General features: G+C 42.5%; 2 protein-coding genes and 1 long non-coding RNA gene across 4 annotated transcripts in view; 1 reads left to right on the plus strand and 2 right to left on the minus strand.

The window, feature by feature from the left end:
- The window catches only part of RNF121 (ring finger protein 121), a 79,114-nt gene extending 71,358 nt beyond the window's left edge, over window positions 1-7,756 (minus strand). Inside the window, exons 1-2 of one of the 2 annotated variants that reach the window (XM_020883842.2) lie at window positions 7,656-7,734; window positions 6,646-6,761 (exon numbers count right to left, since the gene is read on the minus strand). Coding sequence is in view for 1 of the 2 variants with exons in the window: in XM_070473304.1 (XP_070329405.1) it covers window positions 7,656-7,718 (63 nt within the window). In the remaining variant the exon portion in view is untranslated. Of the gene's footprint in view, window positions 1-6,645; window positions 6,762-7,655 lie in introns of both variants that reach the window. The other variant, XM_070473304.1, reaches the window with a different exon arrangement.
- XNDC1N (XRCC1 N-terminal domain containing 1, N-terminal like) lies at window positions 7,757-19,196 on the plus strand. Its single transcript, XM_070473327.1, has 5 exons — window positions 7,757-8,323; window positions 11,927-12,098; window positions 16,130-16,271; window positions 17,384-17,539; window positions 19,012-19,196. The coding sequence occupies exons 2-5, from the start codon at window positions 12,054-12,056 to the stop codon at window positions 19,194-19,196; spliced, it is 528 nt and encodes a 175-aa protein (XP_070329428.1). The 5' UTR covers window positions 7,757-8,323; window positions 11,927-12,053.
- Window positions 11,884-15,793, minus strand: LOC139037131 (uncharacterized). Its single transcript, XR_011489951.1, has 2 exons — window positions 15,667-15,793; window positions 11,884-12,135 (listed from the first exon to the last, which is right to left on the minus strand). It is a non-coding gene; the product is annotated as an uncharacterized lncRNA (long non-coding RNA).
- Window positions 19,197-25,254: the final 6,058 nt, after the last annotated feature.

Consider the following 25,254-nt stretch of genomic DNA (forward strand, 5'->3'; position numbering starts at 1 on the left):
GAATACTGCAACAGAGGAAATCAAAGAAGGAAGAGGTTGACCAAAAAATGATAAACTCCCTTTCACTGTTATTTAGTCGAGCTAAGTTGTGTCAACTCTTTTGCGACCCCACAGACTGTAGCCCACCAGGCTCCACTGTCCATGGGATTTCCTAGGCAAGAACACTGAAGTGGGCAGCCATTTCCTCCTCCAGGGGATCTTCTCCACCCAGGTCTCCTGCATTGGCAGGCGGATTCTTTGTGTTTAAACACAGACTAGGTGACCACTTGCAGGGAGTGTTTGGCATGGGTAAACGGATTAAAGATCCTTCAATGAGCATTTATATATCTACTCTATGCTAACTATTGTGAAAGATTGGGTGCTGGGAACACAGAGGTGAAAAATAATATGGTCCGTCCCCTCAATAAGTCCAATGCTCAGTGGGGGAGACAAACGATACAACAGGGTAAGTGCTGATAGATGTCTACACAGGGTACTGTGGGGGCAAAAAGCAGGTCCTCAGATTCTGTGCTTATGACTCACTGGTGAGGAGTAATATGGCATGAATTAAAATTGGAAAAGCAGTTTATAAGCAAATAGTACTGTCAGGCGCTACTGTATTATTGCCAGGCCAGGACAATGTGTCAGTTAATCTTTGCAATTTAGTCAACACTTCCTTAAACCTGAATAGAATCCACATCTACAAACATCCTCATTTATTCAACAAACATAATCAACGTCTGCTACTGCCAAGCACTGGGTAAGGCAGAGGAATGAAGAGATGAGAAAGACAGTTCCTGCATTCAAAAAATAAGAACATTCCTCTTCATCTTTCTTATTCTCTCTCCGACCTTCCCTTATTGACCAGCATGTGTATGTGCTCCATTGTGCCTGATTATTTGTGACCCATGGACTGTAGCCCGCCAGGCTCCTCTGTCCATGGAATTTTCCAGGCAAGAATACTGGAGTGCGTTGCCATTTCCTGCTCCAGGGGATCTTCCAGACCCAGGGATCGAACCCGTGTCTACTGCATCTTCCACATCTCCCTCACGGACAGGCAGATTCTTTATCATTGTACTGCCCGGGGAAACTCTTTATTGACCGGAGGACACTTTAAATTCCTTCTGGAAGTAGATGAAACAGGTTAATTGCAAAAACAAAGAGTGACCTGGCCGGGGGGGGGGGGGGGGGGGGGGTGGTGGAAGGTTTGTAATGGGAAATCAAACAGGAAAAACTGTCTGTAGACATGCAGACAGGGTGTCTGCCGGAGTACGAGACTGACTGCACAGAAAGTCAAAGGTTATGGTATTGGCGGTTATATGTAGGCCTTTTTGTCTACATCTTTCCTATCACCATTTTTTCTACTCTTATCCTAAGATTATTAGCACAGATTATTAATAATAATTATACCTTCATTCGGCCATTCTCTACCGTTTACCGAGTACCCAACAGGAAATTATAGGACTCACAAAGCAAAGTAAAATACAGGGATCCAAGATTTTCAAAGCTGCAGGAGACCTCTAAAAGTCATGTGGTCCAAACCTATCATTTCAAAGATGAAGAATTAAGGTGTGGAATCTTTCATGAGCTCTTATCTTCAAACATTTATTGAGTCATACTCTATGCCAGGCACCAAGGATATAAGGATGGATAGGAAAACAGCGACAGACTTTATTTTCTTGGGCTTCAAAATCACTGCAGATGCTGACTGCAGCCATGAAATTAAAAGATGCTTGCTCTTTGGAAGAAAAGCTATGACAAAGCTAGACAGTATACTAAAAAGAAGAGACATCACTTTGCTAACAAAGGTCCATATAGTCAAAACTATGGTTTTTCCAGTAGTCCTGTATGGATGTGAAAGTTGGACCATTAAGAAGGCTGGGCACCAAAGAATTGATGCTTTCAAACTGTGGTGCTGGAGAAGACTCTTGAGAGTCTCTTGCACGGCAAGGAGATCAAACCAGTCAATGCTAAAGGAAATCGACTCTGAATATACACTGCAAGGACCTGATGCTGAACCTCCAAATACTTTGGCCACCTGATGCCAAGAGCTGACTCATTGCGAAAGACTCTGATACTGGGAAAGATTGAAGGCAGAAGAAGAAGCAGATAACAGAAGAGGAGATGGTTGGATGGCATCACCAACTCAATGGAGATGAGTCTGAGAAAACTCCAGGAGATGGTGAAGAATGGGGGAAGCCTGGAGTGCTGCAGACCATGGAGTCGCAAAGAGTCGGACACAACTGAGCAACAAAAAGTACTTTCTTTCAAAGAGAACTCGGTCTCAAAGAGTGTGACCCCAGTCAAATCACCTCTGTAAATGAAGTCCCACACTTACACAGTAGAAATGTCTAGCATAGGACAGCATGGGAAGTTATAGTACTCATATTGCCCAGAGTTGCTAAGAGCACAGATACTGGAGTCATCTTGGATTTGAACCCTACCTCTGTCACTTACCATCTGTCCAAATTAGGCAAGTTACTTAAATTCTCTGTGCCTGTTTCCACATCTGTAGAATGGATATAGCCATAATAATATCTATTAAATACTAAATATCTTGCAAAGTTGTGGTATGAAATTAGATAATGCATAGAACACTTGGCACAGGAACTGGCACATAGTAAGTACTGTATCATTTTGCCTTCAGCACTCTCCTGCTGAGCCCTGGCCTTAGAATCCTTCTCAACACAGTCTTCTAAACATCAATTATCATTTGGCTGTCTCTGAGATAAAACAAAATCTGCTCTTCCTAGTCTAAAACCTAGGTCTATCATTTATAACTAGTTTTTTTTTTTTGCACACTACATTATGCTACTACTCATTTTACAAGTCTTTAAAAAAAAATGAAGATACATGGTCAGATAGCCAAGATTAAACTTCAGTCACATGTGCCTCAATCCTTCAACAAGCTCTTGACTTTAACTAAGAATCCCTAGAGAAGAAAATCCCTAGAAACAAGGAGTATTTATCAAATGTCTATAGGGAGAAACCATGGGAGGGAAAACAAAAAACAAAACAAACAGTACAAGATTACTACTTTGAAAAAGCAAGAGATGGGAACATCTACAGTCTGCCTGAGAAAAGAAGATATGATACAGATTGCCACTTCCTCCTTGATGTACCTATGGCACCTACTCCACTGACACAACACCTGTGACACAAATTTGTACTTATCACTCCCACCCAGGCTAGTCTGTGACCTCCCTGAAGGCAGTTATCACACATTATCCATCATGATGTGATCAACCATAGCACAGTACCTGGAACAATTAATCAAAAAATTTGATGAATTGATAAATGAACACAGAGAAAAACCATGAAAGAAAACGAAAGAAGGTATTTGTGTAGATCAAACTAGTTCTACAAGACAAGAGCGCCTTGGGCTTGGACCTTAAATACACATAGGATTTGGAAAGACACAGGGAGAAACGGAAGGTACTCCAGGCAGACAGGACAGCACAAAGGCCTGGCAGTAATCAGAAACATGGTACACAGGATGTTAGAGCTTTAGTCATGATCTAGTCCAACAGTTCAATTCTCACAGGGATGCTGTGAACATTCAATTAAAAAAAAAGCACATACTACTAAGGAGAGGAGTGTATTACCACTATTCAAAAATAATAATTGTCGAACACTGTTAGGTGCCTGCTTTATGCCAGGCCCCATACCGAGTAAAGGGACTGTGACCATGAGCAAGATAGACCTGGACTCTGCTCTTGGGCAGCCAACAATCTAGTGGGGAAGACAGGCAGTTAAAATAATGCTTGGTAGAGGTGGGGTAGAGGAAGTACAGGGAGGCTGAAGGAACATAAAATAGGGTCAGTCACCCAATCAGTGGGCAGTAAGAGAAAGCTCCCTGGTTTTTAAAGTGTGGTTTGAGACACTCAACGTGTTCTGAGTACCTTCAAGGACTATGAGTCTTCAAAGTGAGATTTTTCTTTTATTTTTTAAACAAAGTGTTTCATGACTAAGGTTTAAAAACCCCTGACCTAATCCAATCTTTTCTCTTAACAAGAATAAATCAGGGCCCAGAAGAGGTAAATGACGCACTAAAGGCAACAGTAAGTTAGCTGTAGGCTGCTTTGAACTTGAGCTGGAAGCTACTCACTGATCTGCATGATATCACATCATTTTGGCAGATGAACAACTACTGGGAGCAGACACATCCAGAATTCACAGGAACTATCCAGGCAGGCAGGCTGGCCCCAATAGGATGTTGAAGTGCTTTTTTAGCTTAGGTCCCAAGCCAGGTCTCTGTGCCAAGATGGTGCCTCCAATTCCTCTAATGGCTGGCACACTACCCCTTCAAGAAGGAACTCACAGGCTCCAGGAGTAAGTCAGCTTCTGGGCCTCCAAGCTGGTTCCCATGCTTTATCCTCCCCAACACTCTCAAGCACCCTATGGTGTTTAGCAAGTGAAAGAACTTAGCCATTCATCACAGCCTACCTGTTCAATACCTAGCCTGAGCTGGCTAGACCCACAGCTCATCTACCTAACTGCCACTGGGCTGGTCACTCCCCATGACCAGGGAGGGGCTCAGCAGAATCAAGTTATTGGTAAACTAATGGACCTGTATAGAAAAACCAATATTCTTTTAGTTAAATCCCACTCTGAACCTCTCAGGAATGAAATGCTGCTTCACATTTTTGTGATGAGTCCTTTGTACATTAAGAAAGGGGTAGTTTACTTCAGTAAGATGAGCCTGGCTTGAGAATGGAACTTAGGTGCTCAGCAGAGCATGGTGGTGTAAAACTTAGCTCTGCACAGCAGAGGCAGACCCGGGCTGGAATTTGCACTTCCCCATCATGAACTATTGGAATCCTGGGAATGCCACTTAGCTTCTCTTGCCTCAGTCTCCTCATTTAGAAAATGCAGTAAACACCAACTAATTCACAGGGTAGTGTTAACAATAAATGAGATAATGCAAGCTTTAAACAGGAGCTGGTTTATGATAAGGGCTCAATAAACAGTGGTCTTTTCTACTAGTAGCTCTTTTCCTAAGCCCTCTTTTCTATTCAGGAGAAGCAGTAAGTGAAACCTAAACTACCTTAACTACTATAGAAAGTAATAATGAAAAAGAAAAAAGGAAAGGAAGAGAATATGAATAAACTGATGGCTGCTATTCCAAACTACTCAGGCTAAGGACATCTGATACCGGAAAACATAGATCTGATATCCTAAAGAAATCAGAGCATGCAGTCTTTCCAAAGAAGTGGCATCTTAGCTAGGTTACCCATTTCTTTTTTATAATCTGAGCTTCACAGCAGTCTCTCTACCAAGTAGAAAGTGTTAAAGGAGAGCAACTATACCACATGCTTCTTTGTAAACCTAACCTTTCATTTTTCAGCTCCAACCCTTCTCCATCATAAAGACTTCACTGACTCTCAGCAGATTTGAGTGCTTGTCTCTAGCGCCCCACTGAATCTGGTACTCCCTTCCATTAAAATAAGTATCTAGTATTGCAGTGGGCCATTTGCATGCCTTTTCTCTACATTATAAATTGGTAAAGATCATGTCTTACTCATCTTTGAATTCCCAGTGCATAATAGAGAGGCAGACTCTCATAATTACAAATTAAAGGATGGATTTCAACTTCTGTTTCACTGGTTAGGGATGCTAAAAAACAGGTGGGGAAGCATTAGCAGAAACTCACTCACAAACTAAGGTCAGCTAGACCATACCTCTGCCTCTCCCACTCCTTATCTGAGCTTGAAGGGAACACCGTTCCTGCTTCTCAGAGTTACTTTCTTAAACACACAAGGAAAAGGACAGAGCCAGTCCGCACAGAATTTCCAGACAGCAGATTATATTATTTCTTAGTAAATGAAACAAGGAACAGAAGTTTCTGGGATGAATGCTAGTGGTTCATATAAAGTTGACTTCCAGGCATGCCACTCTGGAAGTATAATTATGATACTATAAGTGCTTAAAATTTTAAAACAATAAGGGAGATAAGCAAAAATCAAAAATAACTAACTTCAAAACTTTTAAGTTCTTTTCTCCTTTGCCAAAACTTTTGTTCTTTATCTCAATGAACCCTGGTATATGTAACTGAAATCAGCTCCCCCCGCTCAAAGGCCATGATTAACAAAGCATGTATAACTAACCTAAACACATTATTTACTTTTACACGGCACTTTCAAATATATCTCACTGAACTACCGCCAACCATGATCACAGAAACTTAAAGCTGAAAGGGGCTTGGAAGTCATTTCCACAACTACCCCACTTCACCAACCAAGTGATATCCAAACACTCCTAGTCTTTAGTGACTGAAAGATATGGGTCTAAAATGGTTCTTTAAACATCTCTCCCTGCTCTGACCACTTGTCAGTTTCTCAGTCTCCTCTCCCCACCTTAATGTTCCCAATCAGGTAAACCAAAACCTCCAAGTCATCCCACCACCAAACAACAGGCTTTGCTTCTCAAGTCCACTTTTACTCCCTTTCTCTAGGCCTCATCCCCAATCCCCACCCAACACTCCCACCCCAGCCAAGGCCTCTAAGACACTGACCCCTCAGAGATCCCACTGGTTCCATCCCCAACAATCAAACCCCTTTCTCCTATTCCTCCCTGCTGTCCATATGCTGTCATGGGCAAGACCACAGGCACCCCTAGCCATGAATGTACCTTTGGCCTCGGAATCTTTTCCCTTTCCTTTCTCACCTTCTCTCTCTGCTTCTCAGCGCTGTCCCTTCATTCCCTTCAAACTCAATGTCTCCTTCCTCCTAGTGATTTCCTTCAAGGACCACTGGTCACTGAATACACCCGTTGTTAAATGCCTGTTACGTAGGTAAAAGAGACATACACCCTCAACAGCTCACTCTCAAAAAACTCGTAAGTCTAATAGGAAAAAGGGAAAGGGAGAAAGAGGGAGAATCACTGATTCGTTAAGACTCGACTCCTCTGAGAAGCCTTCCCTACCCCAAACTGAACTGGTTCCCTCTTCTCAGTACCACCATTATACCTCCGATGAAAAGACTTCTTGTGCGTCTCCCACCACCATACCTTGGGTTCTTCTATGGGAAGGTCCCTAGCACTTACCCCTGAGCTTCGCTCAAAGGTGATACTTAAACGTTTAAGTGAGTGAATGGATAAATTTCTCTATACAATTGTTCATTCACCCATTCGTTCTATCATTCGTTGACCAAAACTCTATCGAGCCCACATTATGTACAAAGTTCTAGAATGTAAAGCGCTCTTACATAAAAAATAACTCAAACCTATAACACTAGTAGATAAACACTCTTCCCTAGTCCGCGTCCCCCCGCACCCCCGACTCCAAACCCAGACAGTCCTTTCCTTTCCCTCAGTGAAAACCCGGCTTTCCCTCACAGAAGTCTACGCCCCTCTAACTCAAACCACCTGGCAGCCCTTTAGTCTTCCCCAGGACCTCAGCTAATAATCCTAAATCTTAACACCCCCACCCCTCTGGCTTCTCTCTCTGTCTTCCACCTCCACCCTTGAGATTGCTGCAAGTCTTCCACCCCATGACTGCCTCCGAGTCCCCGAGTCCTGGGTACCTCAGATTTCCCTCTCCACGCACCCGCTCCACAGTTGGCTCCTTCCCTCTAAGGATCTCGTCTCTCCCAGGACGCCTACTCCCAATACCTCCCCTCCCTTCCCTGAAGTTTCAGGTTGAGTCTTTCTTCTCCTCAACTCTCAACTCTTCTCACCTCATCCAGCTCCCGTTCCCCGGCAGCACCGGCTCCAACCTCCACCTCCACCACTGCCGCCATCTTCACAGCTCTCCCCCTCCCCGCAGGCCCCGCGCGAGCCAGCTGCTTCCGCCGCTCAACTGCTTCTAGCCAATCGACTGTACAGGCTTCGGCAGAGGGGGCGGGGCACCAAGACAGGCAGAGACCCGAAGGCAACTAAGAGACTGTCTCTTGCTACCCACTTAAAGGTTAAGGAGGGGTGGATTCCGTGTACTTCTAAGCTTCGGCGGCGGAGGAGGGATATTAGGAAATGAGAAATTAACCTTGTATTATTTTCAGTACAGATATGTCACCAGTTTTCCCCTGTGTAGAACCAAAGAGAAGGGCCCCTAAACTGTCTATTTTGCGACGCTCCCTCAATGGGCAACTCGAGTGAAGCGTGGAGACTAAGGACTACATTTCCCAGAATGTACAGAAACTGACCCGGAAGTTTAAAGTCCGCTCTCTCCGGGAGATTTGCAATGCGTGAAATATACGTAAACCACCCGAAAGTATTTTTCTGTCTACAGCACGTGTCTTCTTACCTTGGTGGGAGTCAATTTCCGGAAACAGCAGCTTCTTGAGGCCCCAACATGTTCCCGGGCTTCAGGAGGCGGAAGCGTGGTGCTTCGGGTCAGAAGGCGGAGGTTAGAGGGCCAAATTGGCGGGAGGACTTTTTTTTTTTTTGGTCCAAGATCTAAGGCAGCGGTGGCACTTCGAGGTCCATTATCCCTGGTGAGGGTCATTCGGGTTTTCGATGGGTAGGGGAATGGACAAAGGGAGGAAGGGTGGCCATAAAGTAAGGGAACAGAACAGCGCATTCCCAGAAGCGGTGGAAGTAGCGGCTTAGGCTCAGGAATCTGAGAGCTGAAGAGTCTTGCGGAACTTCCACGGCCCCCAAACTGCTTCCTTAGGCTCTCAGGCCTCCGGATCCACTTCACACATCTTCGAATTCTTTGCTGTGCCCACAGACTGCGTGTCCAGATTCTACCCTTACTTCCGTCCTGTACATCTTATTCACTATGCTGCACCCCAGCTTACAGTTTCCTATATCATTTCCAGCACCCTGGTTTTTTTTTTTGTACATTGTACATCTGAACCCTACACCTGGCAAGCCTGTGGTCCCTGCTTACACTTCACCCCGCCCCCCGGAGGTCCCGGCTGAATCTACAGCATAGATAGGGCTAGGATGTCTTGTGGGCTCACTTTATTAGATTGACCGTCAACTTCATTTGGGACCATCTACATTTATTTAAAATGGGAATTACATTTATTATGTGAAACTGGGTACATAGAATATTATAAACACCGTATACTCACCACCCCCAATTGATGATTGACATCATAATCTATTTTCATACTCAATTTTTAAGAAAGATAATATGAAACAGAAGTGGGATTTATCTGTGCCCTTTACTATCAGATTCATTACCCTTTCATTCTCCCTAGAAGCAAGTCCTATAATTAGCTGTGTATTCTCCCAGTCTGTTGAAAAAAAAAAAAAACTACTGTGTATTCAGTGGGCAGTACAAGTATTGTTTCGTTTCCTTTTGTAAAGAACTTAAATGCTATTTTTCTATGTATTTTTTTTTTAATAACTTATTCTTTCACTCTTTTGGGGGGAGGCAGTCTATCCATGTTTACATATATTTACATCTAGTTTATTCCTTTTAACTGTTATATAGTATTCCGTATGATATAGAACATTTCGTTCATCCATTCCTCAACTAGTGGACATTAGAATTTTATGCTTTTTGCTATTAAGAAACATTACATGTATCTTTTTGTACACATGAGCTAGAGCTGCGCTGTTTAAGTAAACCAGGACAGGTGGCTATTCTTGAAATGTAGCTAGTCAGAATTAAGATGTGCTGGAAGTGTTTATGAGAGAGCCCATTTCCCCATATTATTGCTACTCCTTCATATTGTAGACTTTTCTATTTTTTCCAGTCTTAGAGGAACAGGTATTTGTTCTTTCCTTGTTATCGGTGAGGCTGAGCACTTTTTTATATGGGGTATTGGTCATTCAGATTTTATCTTATGTGAATTGTATGTTTATATCGTGTCCCAAGTTTTATATCGGAGTGCTTGCCCTTTTCTTGCCAATTTGTAGTATTTAAAATTTAAAAACAGTAGCAGCTTGTGGCCCATTATTGGTTGATGAGTTTGTTGTGTTTGCCAGAAACTTCTGTGCAAGTCTGATTGAATTATATTGACTTAAGAAGTACTCTTTTCAATGGCTATTTATTTATGCCTACTGTGTTCCAACATCTCTCTGAAGTGTGGGAGATGATGAGCATGACAAAAATCTGTATCCTCAAAGAGCTCACTGCTTAGTGCAGGTACACACAGGGTAAATAAGCTGGTGCCAAAAAACAAGAACAACAGTGTATGCAAGGGCAGTGAAGTCAGAAAGCACTTAATCCTGTGAGAACAAGCAATTTAATAGATAGTGATTTTCATAAAAAATACTGTATATGTCTTATTCACCACTGTGTAACCTAGTCCAATGTCTGGTACCTGCTAGACAACCCCCTCCTCGAAAATATTAGCTAAATAAAGTATCTAATATTGACAGCTTCAGGGTCCCCAAGCCTGGAGTGTAGCGTTGGGACTGGTTCAGTCAGATGTGTATTAGTTATGAGAGATGGTGGAGTTTTTCCATCAAATCACAGGTGTATACTGGGAGTTTCTCCAAAACAGAGACCCTATCTATGTTATTTATTTTTCTGTCTCCGGTATCTAACAGAGAGTAAGAAAAATTGTTGAATGTTCAGTGAGTTGTTATAATGAGAATAATCAGCTTTAATTCATCTAAAGGCCTGGGAGGTGACTCAGGACTCACCCTGACCTCTTCTTTCTTTGAAGCCTTGGTACCATCTTGAATGTAACCTGTGACCTTTAGAATGGTATTCATTAGACTTTGGTTACTGCTGTCACAGTAGCTACCTCACTCTGAGCATTCCATAATGGCTGACCATTTGGAGCCTAATTTTTATGGTCATTCTTTCAGTGGACACTGGTTAATCTGAAACTATGTTTCTCCCTCTTAATGAGGATACAGAAATAAATCAAACATGAAGTCTGTCTTCCAAGAGCTTACAGTTGGTCAAGGGACAAAAGACATATGCAGATCATTGTAATATAGAATTTAGAGGAGGGAGCTATCACTTTGAGTGCTGAGCAGAGTGGAGATGACATTTGGCCATCAAAGATGCATTAGATTTGTCAGCGAAAGGAGGAAAGAACATTCCAAGCAGAGACAATGGCATGAACAAAGTCTCAGAGGTGGGAAAAAGGTTTTTTGGTAGGAAGGACACAAGACCATTATGTCCATGAGTATATCGAGGTCATGGACTCATTTCAGGGACCACGTGAGTTAAGAAACCTGAGTGAAAGGACAGGTAAATATTTGAAGAGAGATCCCATCTAAAGACATTCCGACAACTGTAAAACACCTCTCTCTACCCAAGGAATTGTTGAAGCTAAGTGATGCATGAGAGTTCATTATACTAATATATATGTGTGTGTGTGTGTTTGTATATATTTAAATTTTTCCATAAAAAGTTCAGCAAAAGACAAAATACAAATTCCCACATGACCTTTTAAGATTAAATAAATAAAGTAATTACGGTAAAACATCCCTTGCTGAAAGGAATAGTAGGAGATAAACCAGGAAATGGACAGATCTATGTTGTAGATGCTTTGAGAGGTCAAATTGAATTAAAGTTTATTTAGTCCTACCATATAGCAAGGGATTTGCGTATGTCAGCAAGCCCTTGAAGATCTCTAGTAGAGAAGTAACTTAATCTAAGAAGATTTGTTTTATGGGAAGGAAAAAAAAACAATAAACTTGTATCCCTTATTTAGTTGAATGTTTGTTGCACATCTTTACTATGTGCTAGGTAGAATCTAGGGTTATAAAGATGGATAATTTAAGGGATAGTTCATGCCATGAGGGCTCACCTTCATATAAATCCAATATCTACATGTTTACATATGTATATAAAATATATATAATATAATTCTATTGATAATCTATATATGTTTTGTACTTGCTGCTCTATTGCATTCCATTTGTTTTACTTTTGTTGGAATTTCATCAGCGACTCTAGATCTGCTCCCTGATCACCACCCCACCAGCCCCATGATGGTCATCAGAAATAGTGACTGATGTACTGATGTAAATAACTCCTGTTACCAGAAAAACATTCCAGACTTGTTTATTTTCCTTTTGTTCTCTTCTTTAGGAGTAACATGACGATTCCTTCTCTTCTGGAAGCTGATGGGACCAGAATATAGGCATCAAAGTGGTGACAGAAGAGATCTCAGGAGAAAGCATTTTGCCTTGTGCTTGGGACAGCTGCTGGGCCCACCATGGCTCCAGTGAAGATTAGCCATGTGGTGTCATTTTCCTCTCAGGTATGTTAATTAGCAGGCATGGTTTTTTTCTTGGTGACTGAAAAGAATGAAAGAAAAAAAAGGAGACTTAGCTCCACTTTCAGGAAACTCCCAATTCAACAGAAGAGCCGTTTTCCCTTCTTTAGGAGTTCAGAATCAAAGGCAGGAAATGCAGCTCTTGCCTTCAGGTTTCTCTCAGAGCAATGCAGGATACATAAAAGCAGACCTCAAAGGTAAAGAAGGAAGCAACCTCAGGAATCCACCCTTCTATGGAGGCAGCTGGCAAAGCTATAGGCCCAGAGTCTATACCAGGGTCCCCAGAAGGGCAATTTAGTCACACTGTCATTTTGATCAGGCTAGGGCACTCACGGTCATCCCTGACCTGTGAGGATAACACCACTGCCATCAAAGGGGATCTCAGCATCCCTCCTATGAATCCACTTCCAGGAAATTGCAGTTATCCCAGTTAGTGCTCGATGCTGGGCCCTGTCCTCCGCTGTCATCTCTATCCATTTTCCGCTCCTCCCCACACATCCCATTCTGTTACTCTAGTCTTTCTCAAGGGGTGCCATTGGTGTTTTGCGTAGGAGAAGTCTTCATTTTTATAGCGATATCCTATGCCTTGTAAGATGTTTAGCCTCCAGATCTATGGCCTCCAGACCCTAGTGATAACAATGCTTCCTCGTCACTATGACAGTCAAAATTATCCCCACATTTCAGAAAGCCCCTTAGAGAATCTTTAAGAACTACTATGTCAACTCCAAAGTGAAATAAAATAAAAATTACTGTTATCTTTCTTAGCTACATGGTCAGCCTAAATGATTTTGTTCATGGACTCAGCCTTATAAGATGCTAGAGGACATTAGCTTTCTTCTAATATTGTGATTTTCAAGCTGTACTCCTAGAAACCCACTTCTGGAAGTTGAAGGGAGGGGCCACAAGTATGTCTCCAGGCTCCTCAACCAGTGCTTTAACCATAGCTCTACTTTTATTTTTTAAAAATTTTAAAATTATTTAATAATGATAAGTAAGATTGATAATTAGTATCAAAATATTTTTGAAAATATTTATTATTGAAAAAATAAATAATCTTTAGTGTAAGATTTCAGTTAAAAGGAAGGGTTTTATTGCTAAAAAAAAAAAAATAATATTGAAAACCATGAGTCTAGCCTCCCCCACCTTAACTTAGGAAGAAATTTAGATCCAGGGAGAAAAAGTAGTTTGCTCAAGGCCTTTCCACCAAAAAACACCTGACTTGGGTCAGAACTGAGAATTTTATCTCAGTTTTAATATTATTGTCTTTGAGAAATTAAGGAAACAATACCATTCACCATTGCAACAAAAAGAATAAAATACTTAGGGTATATTACTAAATCAAGTACTTTGAAAACATAAAGCTGTGAAAGCAACTCAAAGAGAAAATGAAAAGTATACCCTGCTATGGATTGGGAATTCCAAATCTGTCAAATAGCATACACCCAAAATAATCATAGAAAAAAATCCAAAATTCAGAAAGCAAACATGTATTTTTACACAGGCAACTAGTTACATAGTGTTTAATATTGTATTGTAAAATTTACATACAATTTACATTGATTAGTAAGTAATCACTAGAGAAAGAAGAATGAACAGAGGAAACAACTACTACATTTTATATAAAGCCACTGAGCATCCACAATTTTCATATGGATCTGGCCATCGACCAAACTACAGAAATATAGTATATGGATGTTAAAATCTGAATAGCACCAAGAGATTCCAGACCTTGGTATCGTTATTTCGACTTGTGGCTGGTAGTTACATGAAACTTAAGATCCTCTTTTACATCTTTTGAAAAAGCATGAGTAACCACCTGTAAAGAATGAAGCTAGAACAATTAGTAAAACCATAGAAAAACATTATAAACTCACTTGGAATGAAATGACCTCTAAATTTAAGGACCAGGAAAGTATTAGGGGTCTAGAGATCCCATATGGACAACCTTTCTCCCCATACATCAATCACTCAGCGGTCCTCTATTGACCCAAATATCCTGAGAATTTGCTGAATAAAAGCAAAAACAATCAATGGGACCTAAGAACTTCAGCTTTTGCACACACAAAGGACTGCAGCTTAAGCAGGTGCAAAAGCACCCTCGAGTGGGGAGGAAATATAAGCATGGAGCACAGACAAGGATTAACCTATACCCTCCCAGGCTCAATGCAGAAAATTAAAAGACCCACTGAAAACAGGGCCCAAAGAACCTCCAACAGGGGGCATTCCTCCTGGGCAAAACATTAGACTACTGAACCATGAAAGATGCTCAACTCCCTATTATCACAGCATGCTCGCCACATGGTCATTGATCAGCCAGTCAGGTGAGCTTAGCATTTCAAAACTACCAAGCAGATAAATTAAAGCGTCTGTATCAGAAATACGGTGAAAACTCTTACCACTATTGGTAGGGAATAATCGCAATGAGTCAGCCAGGAAAAAGTGTAAAATTATTTAAAAAATCTGGAAATAGAAATGGCATATCCGACACCAGCATCAACTCTGGCATGACACACCAGGGCTTATGATCCTGGAATAAATCCCCAATGTTCTTGCAGCCACGATATTATAAAACCAAAAGACAATAAAATAAACCAGATGCCCAGAGAGCTATGGATGAGGAAGCTGTGGGCATATCAGCATGGAATCTCATAGATTTGAGAAAGATGTCTTAGAATTCTCTAAATGAGAATTGAAGAAACATCGCTCACTCTTAACAGAGGAAGTAAGGCCCTAGAAGATTAAAGAGACATTACAGTATACTAACACATTATATGGACTATAGAAAGATGGTAACGATAACCCTATATGCAAAACGGAAAAAGAGACTCAGATGTATGGAACAGACTTGTGGACTCTGGGAGAAGGCGAGGGTGGGATCTTTCAGGAGAACAGCATTGAAACATGTATATCTAGGGTGAAACGGATAACCAGCTCAGGTTGGGTACATGAGACAAGTGCTCGGGCCTGGTGCACTGGGAAGACCCAGAGGGATCGGGTGGAGAGGGAGGTGGGAGGGGGAACTGGGATGGGGAATACATGTAAATCCATGGCTAATTCATATCAATGTATAACAAAAACTACTGTAATGATGTAAAGTAATTAGCCTCCAACTAATAAAAATTAAAAAAAAAAAAAAAGAAAAAAAAAAAGTCAATAGTAAGAAAAAAACTAAAAAAAAAAAAAATATTATTGTCTTTGAACAACATCTCTAACCATCGATTGTAAACTTAGAATAAAAATCTTTGTGTTTCTTATCTCATAGGGTTACTTTGAAGATACATGTCTGTGAAAGCACCTTATAAATGAAATGAAACAGTCATCCCTGCATATGGATGGGTTCCACATCCCCAGATTCAGCCAACCACCGATCAAAAATATGCAGGGGAAAAAAATTCCAGAAAGTTCCAGAAAGCAAAACATGAATTTACTACATATTGGCAACTATTTACATAGTGTTTATATTGTATTTAAAACTATTTACATAGCATTTACATTGTATTAGGTATTATAAGTCATCTAGAGATGAGTAAAGTACACAGAGAGATATACATACATATACATTTTATATAAGAGACTTGAGCATCCACCAATTTTTATATCCATGGGAGTTCTGGAACCAATCCCCTGGAACCAATACTACAGGAAAGACTATAGTATTATGTGGTGTTTAAGAATTCTGAATTCAGACACCAAAGAGTTCCAACTTTGGTTGGTTATTTGGTCTTGTGGCCTTGGGTAAGTTTCTGAACTTAAGCATCCATTTGTTCATCTTTTAACTAAGAAGCAGTGATAGTAACCACCTAAAGTTGTTATGAGGCAGATTAAATGAGGTAGTGGAAACCAAAGAAGAGATGAGCGATGTCTATAAATCCCTTGGTACATGAGAGATGGACTCCTGTCTAACGCCTTTTCCATTAGGATCCTGGAAAGGTTTAGGTGTGTAGAGATCCCTCATTCATGGACATCCTTTTTTCCCTTGATGAGGTTCCTCATTTCTCTTCCTGTCTCTGACTTAGGATCCCAAATATCCGGTGGAGAATTTGCTGAACCCAGACAGTCAGAGGGGACCGTGGCTCAGCTGTCCTCAGGACAAGAGCAGGCAGCTGAAAGTGGAGCTGCAGCTGGAGAGGGCAGTGCCCATTGGCTACATCGACGTGGGTGAGTGAGTTCTCCAAGGCCTGGGAGCCTCTGTGGGGAGCACAGGAGTACCGTTCCCTCCCAGGGCTGCAGCAGTGTGTTCGAATGCAGTCTCACTGAACAGCCTTCCTGGAGCAAGCCCTACCTGGCGTGAAGGGGATATGTGGCCCTTGCCCTTGGGGCAGGCATTTGACATTGCTGAACCCTATGAGTGCTACTCCCTTAGTTACACAGCATGCCTGCCTTGCTTTGATCTGAGCAGTCTAGGTGAAGCCTTAGGACATTAACAAACCTAAGTGCCAACAGATAGAACTTATATATGCCTCTAAATATCAGTAGTATATAGTAGTGGTCCAGTGGTGAAAACTATACTTCCACCGCAAAGAGCTTTGATCCCTGGTCAGGGAACTAAGATCCTGCAAGCTGCCCAGCATGGCCAGGAAAAAGGTAAAATTTAATTTAAAATTTATATATATATATATATATATATATATATGTATATATATATAAAAGGGGACTTCCCGACAGTCCAGTGCTTAAGACTCTGTGCTTCGCACTTCCACTGCAGGGGGCGTGGGTTTGATCCCTGGTAGGGGAACTAAAATCCCATGTGCTGTGCAGTGCCATCAGAAAATTAAAAACAGAAAACTAAAAATACAATTAAAAATAAATATCAGTGTCAGGAGGATGCTTGGGGATGAACTGTGCAGGTTCATGCAGGAAGGCTCCATAGGAGTTTTGGGTTGAGAAAGCTGGTCTTAGAATTCTCTAGAAATAGAGAATTGACAAAGACCATCTGTCTCAGCTCTGTCAGGACAGAGAGACATCAGGCTCCCTAGCAAGGATTTCAGAGAGAGACAGAGTTTAGCACTGCCCACCAGAGCCAGAGGACTGGGAAACTGCGAGTCTCTTGGATCAGGGAAAAGTTTCTGGCGGGAGGAACACGGGGAGCCTTGATTTAGTGGGCTGGGGTCTCGTCCCACTTCAGTTACTGACTCACTGTGTTGCTCGACCTCTCTGGGCCTCCCCTGAGCTCTAGAAAGGAGGAATGTCCTCTGCCCACCGATCCCCTTGTGGGCAGTCAGGGGAGCCCATCATCCCACTTTCACTTTCTCACAACCTTCTGTCCCCAGGTAACTGTGGTTGTGCCTTCCTGCAAATTGACGTGGGTCGTTCCTCCTGGTCCCTGGACAGACCTTTCGTCACCCTGCTCCCTGCAACCATGCTGATGTCCCTGGCTGATTCAAAGCAGGGAAAAAACCGCTCAGGGGTCCGCATGTTTAAAAATGGTAAGGAGAGGGAGTTCCCTGGTGGTCTGGTGGTTAAGACTCTGTGCTCCCAACGCAGGAAGCCTAGGTTCAATCCCTAGTCAGGGAGCTAGATCCATGTTGTAACTAAAAGATTCCATGAGCCAAATAAATAAATATTAAAAAAAAAAAAAAAAGATGGTGAGGAGGGCAAAAGCAGAAATGAGAGACTGAGAGAGACAGTGGTAATGAAAAAGAGAGACACTGGACTCTAGAGGGCTGTGCCAGCTGGAAGGTGTGTATTGTGGGAGGGAGCCTAAGCAGGGGCTCACTTACATCTGTGTGGGGATAGGGTAATGAGTGAACCATTGCGTGGTGTGTTTGTGTGTGAGTTCTCTGTGATGACAATACCTGATAGCCAGAGATACTTATGAGCTATGATTTATATTTACATATAACATGTGATTCAGTGAAGCCAGATATAGAACCCACATTTGTGATTAGAGTGTTCGTATAAATGTGTATAGGGCTTCCCCGGTGGCTCAGTGGTAAAGAATCCGCCTGCCAAGCAGGAGATGTGGGTTGGATCCCTGGGTTGGGAAGATCCCCTGGAGAAGGAAATGGCAACCCACTCTAGTATTCTTGCTTTGGAAACGCCATGGATAGAGGAGCCTGGCAGGCTATAGTCCATGGGGTCACCAAAGAGTCGGACATGACTTAGTGACTAAACAACAACAACAACAAATAAATGTGTGTGAGTGTAGGAAAATTATTTCTGTAAGTGAAGGAATGCTGTGTGGTGGTTGTGGTTATGTTATATACAGTGTTTCCTGAGTCCTCTTCACTGCACATCTCTGTGGTCACTAGGCACTGCACAAGAAATACATGGTCTGATTCCTGGCCTCCAGGGACTTGCAGTCTAGGAAGGACTCATTCATCTGTGTCTAAATTGGAGGCATTTGTAATGTTGTGAAGGAGAAGTGACCTGGGATACGAGATGAGGTACTCTTAGTTCTGGGAATGGAAGATGAGAAGGGTTGGGAGTACTGGTCTGTGATCCAGTGAGCAAGTATGTAGAGCAGGTAGTGCCTTGAGGGAGATTGAGGTCTCATGGTCCAGGAAGGATAGATGTAGCTCAGCTGATCCACTGGGCAAGTGGTCACCCCAGACTCCAACCCTCCGGGTACCCCCTGTTAAAACGAGACAGTGGTAAGGTCTGTGGAGAGGTATAGACCGAGGATATAGTCACGCTGGGAACAGCATGGCCCCCGGCCAGAGGAGCGATGGTGGGAAGGCAAAGCGCTGGGTAGAGAGGGCCCTGACTGGCTTGCGTGGTGCTGCCAGACCCTGAGCACCCGAGATGGGGGGAGGAAAGACCTCCATTCTCCCTTAGGGTGGAATTCTCTCTGTAGTCCCAGTCCTTTCTTTCCTCTCCTCAGTACTGACCTTCTCTCCCTTACTCCCTACCATTCATGCATTTCACTTCTCCCTCATTTTCTTGTTTTCTCCTTGAGGCGATTTCCTGGCCCCAGCCTCAGGTGAGTCATGGGATCGACTTCGCCTGACCTGCTCCCAACCCTTCACACGTCATCAGCCCTTTGGCCTGGCCTTCCTGCGGGTATGTTCCTCTCTGGACTCCTTAGACGACCCTGTGGAGGGTCCCTCGGTCCCTGTGAGCTCAGGGCTGAGCCAGGTATGAACTATGGGGACCTAGCATGTCCCAGCCTTTTCTGTTTCTAGTTAGGAAGCTGGTGTTTGATTTAGGGATGGATACACATACACATACACATTCAAATATGAATATAAGGTCTTTCCTGATGGTCCAGTGGTTAAGAATCTGCCTTCCAGTGCAGGGCATGTAGGTTTGATCCCTCATGGAGAACTAAGATCCCACATGCTACAGAGCAATGAAGCCTGTGCACTGCAATGAAGACCTAGCACAACCAAAAAGAAAATTAATTAATTAATTTAAAAAAAAACCAGGGCATCCCGGTGGCTCACTGGTAAAGAATACACCTGCCAGTGCAGGAGACACAGGCCTGATCCCTGGTCTGGGAAGATTGCCACATGCCACAGGACAACTAAGCCCATGCACAGCAACTCCTGAGCCTGTGCTCTAGAGCCTGGAAGCTGCAACTACTGAGCCGACGTGTCGTGACTGCTGAAGCCCACACACCCTAGAGCCCGTGCTCCACAGCAAGAGAAGCCACTGCAATGAGAAGCCCACACGCGGCAACTGAAGAGTAGCCCCTGCTCTCTGCAACTAGAGAAAAACCCTCATCGCAGTGAAGACCCAGCACAGCCAAATAAATAATAAATAAATGATTATTAAAAGAACGCAAATACTCGCATAAATGGGCTTGTGGCCCTTTCTCACAAATAGGCATGAACACAGATGAGCCAAGTGAGTGAGCCTTCGGTACAGTGTGCACAAAGCTGTTGGACCATTTGTTCTATTGTCATTCAGTCACTGAGTCACATCTGACTCCTTGCGACCCCAGGGACCACAACACACCCAGGCTTCCCTGTCCTTCACTATCTCCTGGAGCTTGCTCAAACTCAAGTCCATTCTGTTGGTGATGCCATCCAACCATCTCATCCTCTGTCATCCCCTTCTCCCTCCTGCCCTCAGTCTTTCTCGGCATCAGGGTCTTTTGCAGTGAGTCAGCTTTTACCATCAGGTGGCCAAAGTATTGGAGCTTCAGCTTCAGCATCAGTCCTCCCAATGAATATTCAGTGTCGATTTCCTTTGGAATTGACTAGTTTGATCTCCTTGCAGTCCAAGGGACTCTCAAGAGTCTTCTCCAACACCACAAATCAAAAGCATCAATTCTTCGGTGCTCAGCCTTCTCACATCCATATATGACTACTGGAAAAAGTTTTCTAGTTATTTTTTTCTTTCAAAGGCTGATCCAACTACTCCTGCTTTCTTACCACTCATGTCTCCATTTATCTTTTCAAGCAAATAACCTCCACCAAATTCACTCACAAATATGAAGATGTAATCACACAAGGCTAGAGCCAGAGTTCTAGGGATGAAAAAATACAGAGATCATCAAGTCACAACCCCATCATTTTATATCTCAGATAGGGAAATGTATATATTTTAATTCACACAGTGAGTCAGAGCAGAGTATGGACCGGAAGGAAGCCAGGTCTCCTGCCATTACATCACAGTGCTTCCTGGGCATACAGTACATTTTTTAGAAGCTTCATTTGGCAGAACCAAAAGAATTTTGATTCCCAGGAGTGAACTTCACAGATGTCACTCCTGTTGAGGTTACTGGGAAAAAAAAACAACAAGAGACCACACTTTGGGAAGAGAGGATGGAGTTGGAGCAGACAGAGGGGAGAGAGGCTTTTGTCACATAGCCTTGGGAGAGGCCCAGAGCGCTGAGGCAAGGTAAGGCCTGAGATTTACTCTTCCCCTGTGGGAAGGGCTGCAAATGCAAAAGGATCAATGGAAGCAGTTCTCTGTGCTCTGCCAGGTTCCAACATTGTCCCTGTGGGTTCCGGAGCTCTGTGGCCTGGCTATTCAGTAAAGTGGGAGCTCTGGGAGATTAGGGACCTGTTTATCTTGTTCCACCAGGCATTCCTGGCAGCTAGGACGGTGCCTAGAACAAAGTAGGCTTTCTAGTATAAATGCTGATTATATAAATAACCTTTCAGGGGGGAGTGGAAGGTAGGGTCACCGTAAAATTTATCATCCAATCTGAGATACTTCAAGAGCCAAAAAGAGTGCTATTAGTAGTTATACTTAAGATGACAGACACACAGCAGGGTGTCCTGGGCATACTAGGACATAAATAAATGCTTCCTGGAGTCTTTTCCATTGTAGCCAGATACCTAAATTACTCTGCACCTTTAGGGCCATGGTGGGATCAAGCAGGAGGCAGTCAGCAACTCAGAGTCATGTCAGACACTGAACAGCCAGAGTAGAATGACACCCATTGCAGGCCCTCTCTGATGCCGCAGGGAGAGGAGGTCCGGAAATGTTTCTGTAAGAGAGGGTTCATACGTGGAAACAAATGGATGGCACTCAGTTATACAATTTAAGATGTCTAAAAAAAAAAATGCCATAGACTTTTTTCCAATATGTCATTCTAATGGTATATTATTGTGAAAGCACTATATAAAGGCTTATAACCCTGTGAGGTAAGGTCTTTCATGATCATTGATTTTCCAGTTAGGAAACAGAAGCACAAGAGAAATGTAGTGGGTGTCCCAGGTCACTGCCAAGCAGTGACTGGATTGGAACCCAGGCTACTAGACTCCACTTAGCCTCTGCTTCGAAGCTCAATTTCTGATAATATGCATGTGTGCTCAGTCGCTGCAGTCCTGTCCAACTCTTGCGACTCTGTAGACTGTAGCCTGCCAGGCTTCTCTGTCTATGGGATTCTTCAGGCAAGAATACTGGAGGGGGTTGCCGTGCCCTCCTCCAGGGGATCTTCCTAACCCAGGGATTGAACCCATGTCTCTTTATGTCTCCTGCATTGGCAGGTGGGTGCTTTACCACTACCGCCACCTGGAAAGGCTTCAACTCCTGATACTTAGTCTCATTTATAGTTAAAATTAGAAAACCATCTCTGCATACCCATCTAGTAACCCTTTCTATTAGTATTCATTCCGAAATTTATGAGACAAGATAAAAAAGAAGAAAAAAACCTGGAAAATTAAATATTTTAAAATTAATGTTAAGTCCAAGATGAGACTGTAATGGTATATTAGAAAATTGTGAATGTGAATAAAAATGCTACTTCTCAAACTTGTAGAATGAGGTCAAAATCATGCTTTACAAGAAAGGCATATATATGTATAATTCCCTACAAGAAAGAAAGACATTTACCTTTAAAAGAATCTGTGAGGGAATTCCCCAGCAGTCTAGTGGTTAGAACATGGAGCTTTCACTGCCAAAGGCCCGTTTCAGTCTCTGGTTGGAGAACTAAGATTCTGCAAGCTTTGCAGTGAGGCCAAAAATAATAATAAATAAAAGAATCTGTGATAGAAGAAGGAGAACTTTTGTTTTGTTTTGTTTTTAGAGAGCTTAAAATTAAAGGAAAAAAATTTTTAATTTAAGGGAAAAAAGAAAATTTGGAAAAAGATAAAAAGGAAAAAGCCACAAATGAATTGACACAGATAAATTAAGAAACTGTAGCATACCACATGAATAAAATCTATGTAGAAATTATCCAGTACTTGATTATTGCTTATAGACATTTCTGAATTTAGAAGCCAAAAGGTTTATAAGATGCCTGTTGATAGTTACAGTGTCTGATGCTAGAAGGAGACATGGGATATCTATATACACATCTTTTTATAGATAGCTAGAAGTAGTGGCTAAAATTGGTAGGTTTTTAGTTATAGGTGAGCAAAATTGTTCACAAAATAAAACATCCTGGAATTTAAACATTTAAAAGAGAAAAATGACTAAAATATCCCCAAATAGTTCAAAATAGAACTGTTTTTAAATATAAAGAAATACCTATGTGTGTATAATTTGTTTCTGTCACACGGGTATATAGAGATGAGTGATTTGAGTTTTGTACCTATGTGAATCAATTTTATGTGTTCTATTTATATATGTATAAATTTTTAAAAATATGTGTTGTTGATCAGTCACTAAGTTGTGTCTGACTCTTTGCGACCCCATGAACTGTAGCATGCCAGGCCTCACTGTCCTTCATCAGCTCCTGGAGTTTGCTCAAACTCATGTCCACTAAGTTGTATATATATGTATATGCATGTGTGCATGCTAAGTTGCTTCAGTCGTGTCATGCTCTTTGCAATCCTATAGACTGTAGCCCGTCAGGCTCCTCTGTCCATGGTGTAAGTATATGATGTACTATGCTTATTCGCTCAGTCATGTCCAACTCTTTGTGACCCCATGGACTGTAGCCCACCAGGCTCCTCTGTCCATGCTAATTCTCCAGGTAAGAATACTAGAGTGGGTTGCCATGTCCTCCTCCAGGGGATCTTTCCAACCCAGGGAACGAACCCAGGTCTCCCGCATTGCGGGCAGATTCTTTACCAGCTGAGCTACCAGGGAAGCCCGTGTATGTATATACATGTTTACAAATTTGCATATAATATGAGTCCCATAGCCCTGGTTTTCCCAATAGCTTGTATTCTTTTATCTTGGGGTCTTTCAGGATCATAACAAAATCCTTAATACTGGGAATTAACTACACAAAGTCACCAAATCTCGCATCTTAGAGCTGGAAAAGTGTGTACATAGACAGGCCAACTTGCCATGTACAAGTTATAGCAAATACACTCACTCATTAAGCTGAAGCCCTGAGTTTGGTAGTGTCCCTGGCATTATGTGACAGTGCCCCCTGGTGGTGAATGTGTGTACTTCATATTTCTCCATTTACTCCTCAGGGCTCTTCTGATGCTCAAGAGTCTGGTCCCAGCCCCTGGCTGGCTAATCCTTCCATCCGGAGGACATTCTTCCCGGATCCCCAAATGTACGTAACTGCCAGAGTGAGGTCTCTTGTCAACTTCTCAGTTCTTTCTCCTGGAAGAAACTACCAGATCACTAATAGACACACAGGACCTGTCTGGGTTCTCTCAGTTACTTCCACACTCTAGGCCTCACCGCATCTATGTACCAAACCTGACTTTCTTGGTTAGATGCTTCTGACCTGGGTGAGCAAAATATAATCTCTTCTGGATGAAACCAAGTGCTCCCTGTTTCCCTGCAGGACCACCAAGGAAATCTCAGAGCTCAGGAATATCCTAAAGCAACTGCAGCCGGGGACTCTGGGGCGTTCAGCCTGCATGGTGCTTTCAGCTGCCCACAGGGTGCCTCCAGCCTGTGTGGCAAACTCTAAAACCAACCATGCAGAACCAGGTCCCAGTCATCAGGACAGCGCAGGTGAGGCCCCATGACCTACCTTTGGCTCCTTACTTCCCAGCACCCTCCCTCCCTGAATGCATCGTTGCTACAGAAGGATGGCTCACAAACAGGACTTCAAATGGAAGAAAAGACGGTGGTCTGTGTCTTGTTCCTAGAAGAAAAATCAAATATTGTATATAATTGAAAGAACTCTGGCCCAGGAACCAAAAGTCCTTATCTTTTTGGGCTTCAGATCTTTTCTCTTCAAAGTGAAGGAATTAAACCAAATAGTATTTAGGCCTCTTGCAGTTTTAGTGTTCTGTGAGTGAACGAAGGAGGACATTTAAGTCGAGGTGGTGGTATATGGAGCTTATTAGAGACATGAAGTAGGGGAGTAATGTGGTTTCATCACAGAGAGAGAAAGGGTTAAACATTTTGGAGTTCCTACTTTGCACCAGACATTGCTCGGCACTTTTACTAACTAATGTTCACCACAAACTCATTTTACAAAAGAATCTGAGGCTACATATTCTAAGTCACACAGCTAATAAGTGGCAGAGCCAGGATTTGAACCCCAGAGTTCTTGTCCTTCTCACTATTCTAAACAGCCAGAGAGCAGAAACAAGTAGCATTCTCACTGTAAACCCTTGATTCCACTCATTGCTTCATTGGAAAAATTTTTTTAAAGGAATGGTTTGTCATTTCAAAGAACTGAACAAATTAGTGAAATCATGAGTATATTATTTCATTGCAGAAATAGGGTACTTTTTTTTTTTGATAAGTAAGAAGTGGATTTATTTAGAAACACACTCCACAGACAGAATGTGGGCCATCACAGAGAGCGAGTCCTGCAGCAGAAATAGGGTACACTGGTTACCAATTGTATAATAAATTGCCCCAAAATTTAGTGGCTGAAAAC

This window comes from Odocoileus virginianus, chromosome 10 (assembly GCF_023699985.2).
Source record: "Odocoileus virginianus isolate 20LAN1187 ecotype Illinois chromosome 10, Ovbor_1.2, whole genome shotgun sequence".
Taxonomy (NCBI): Eukaryota; Metazoa; Chordata; class Mammalia; order Artiodactyla; family Cervidae; genus Odocoileus; species Odocoileus virginianus.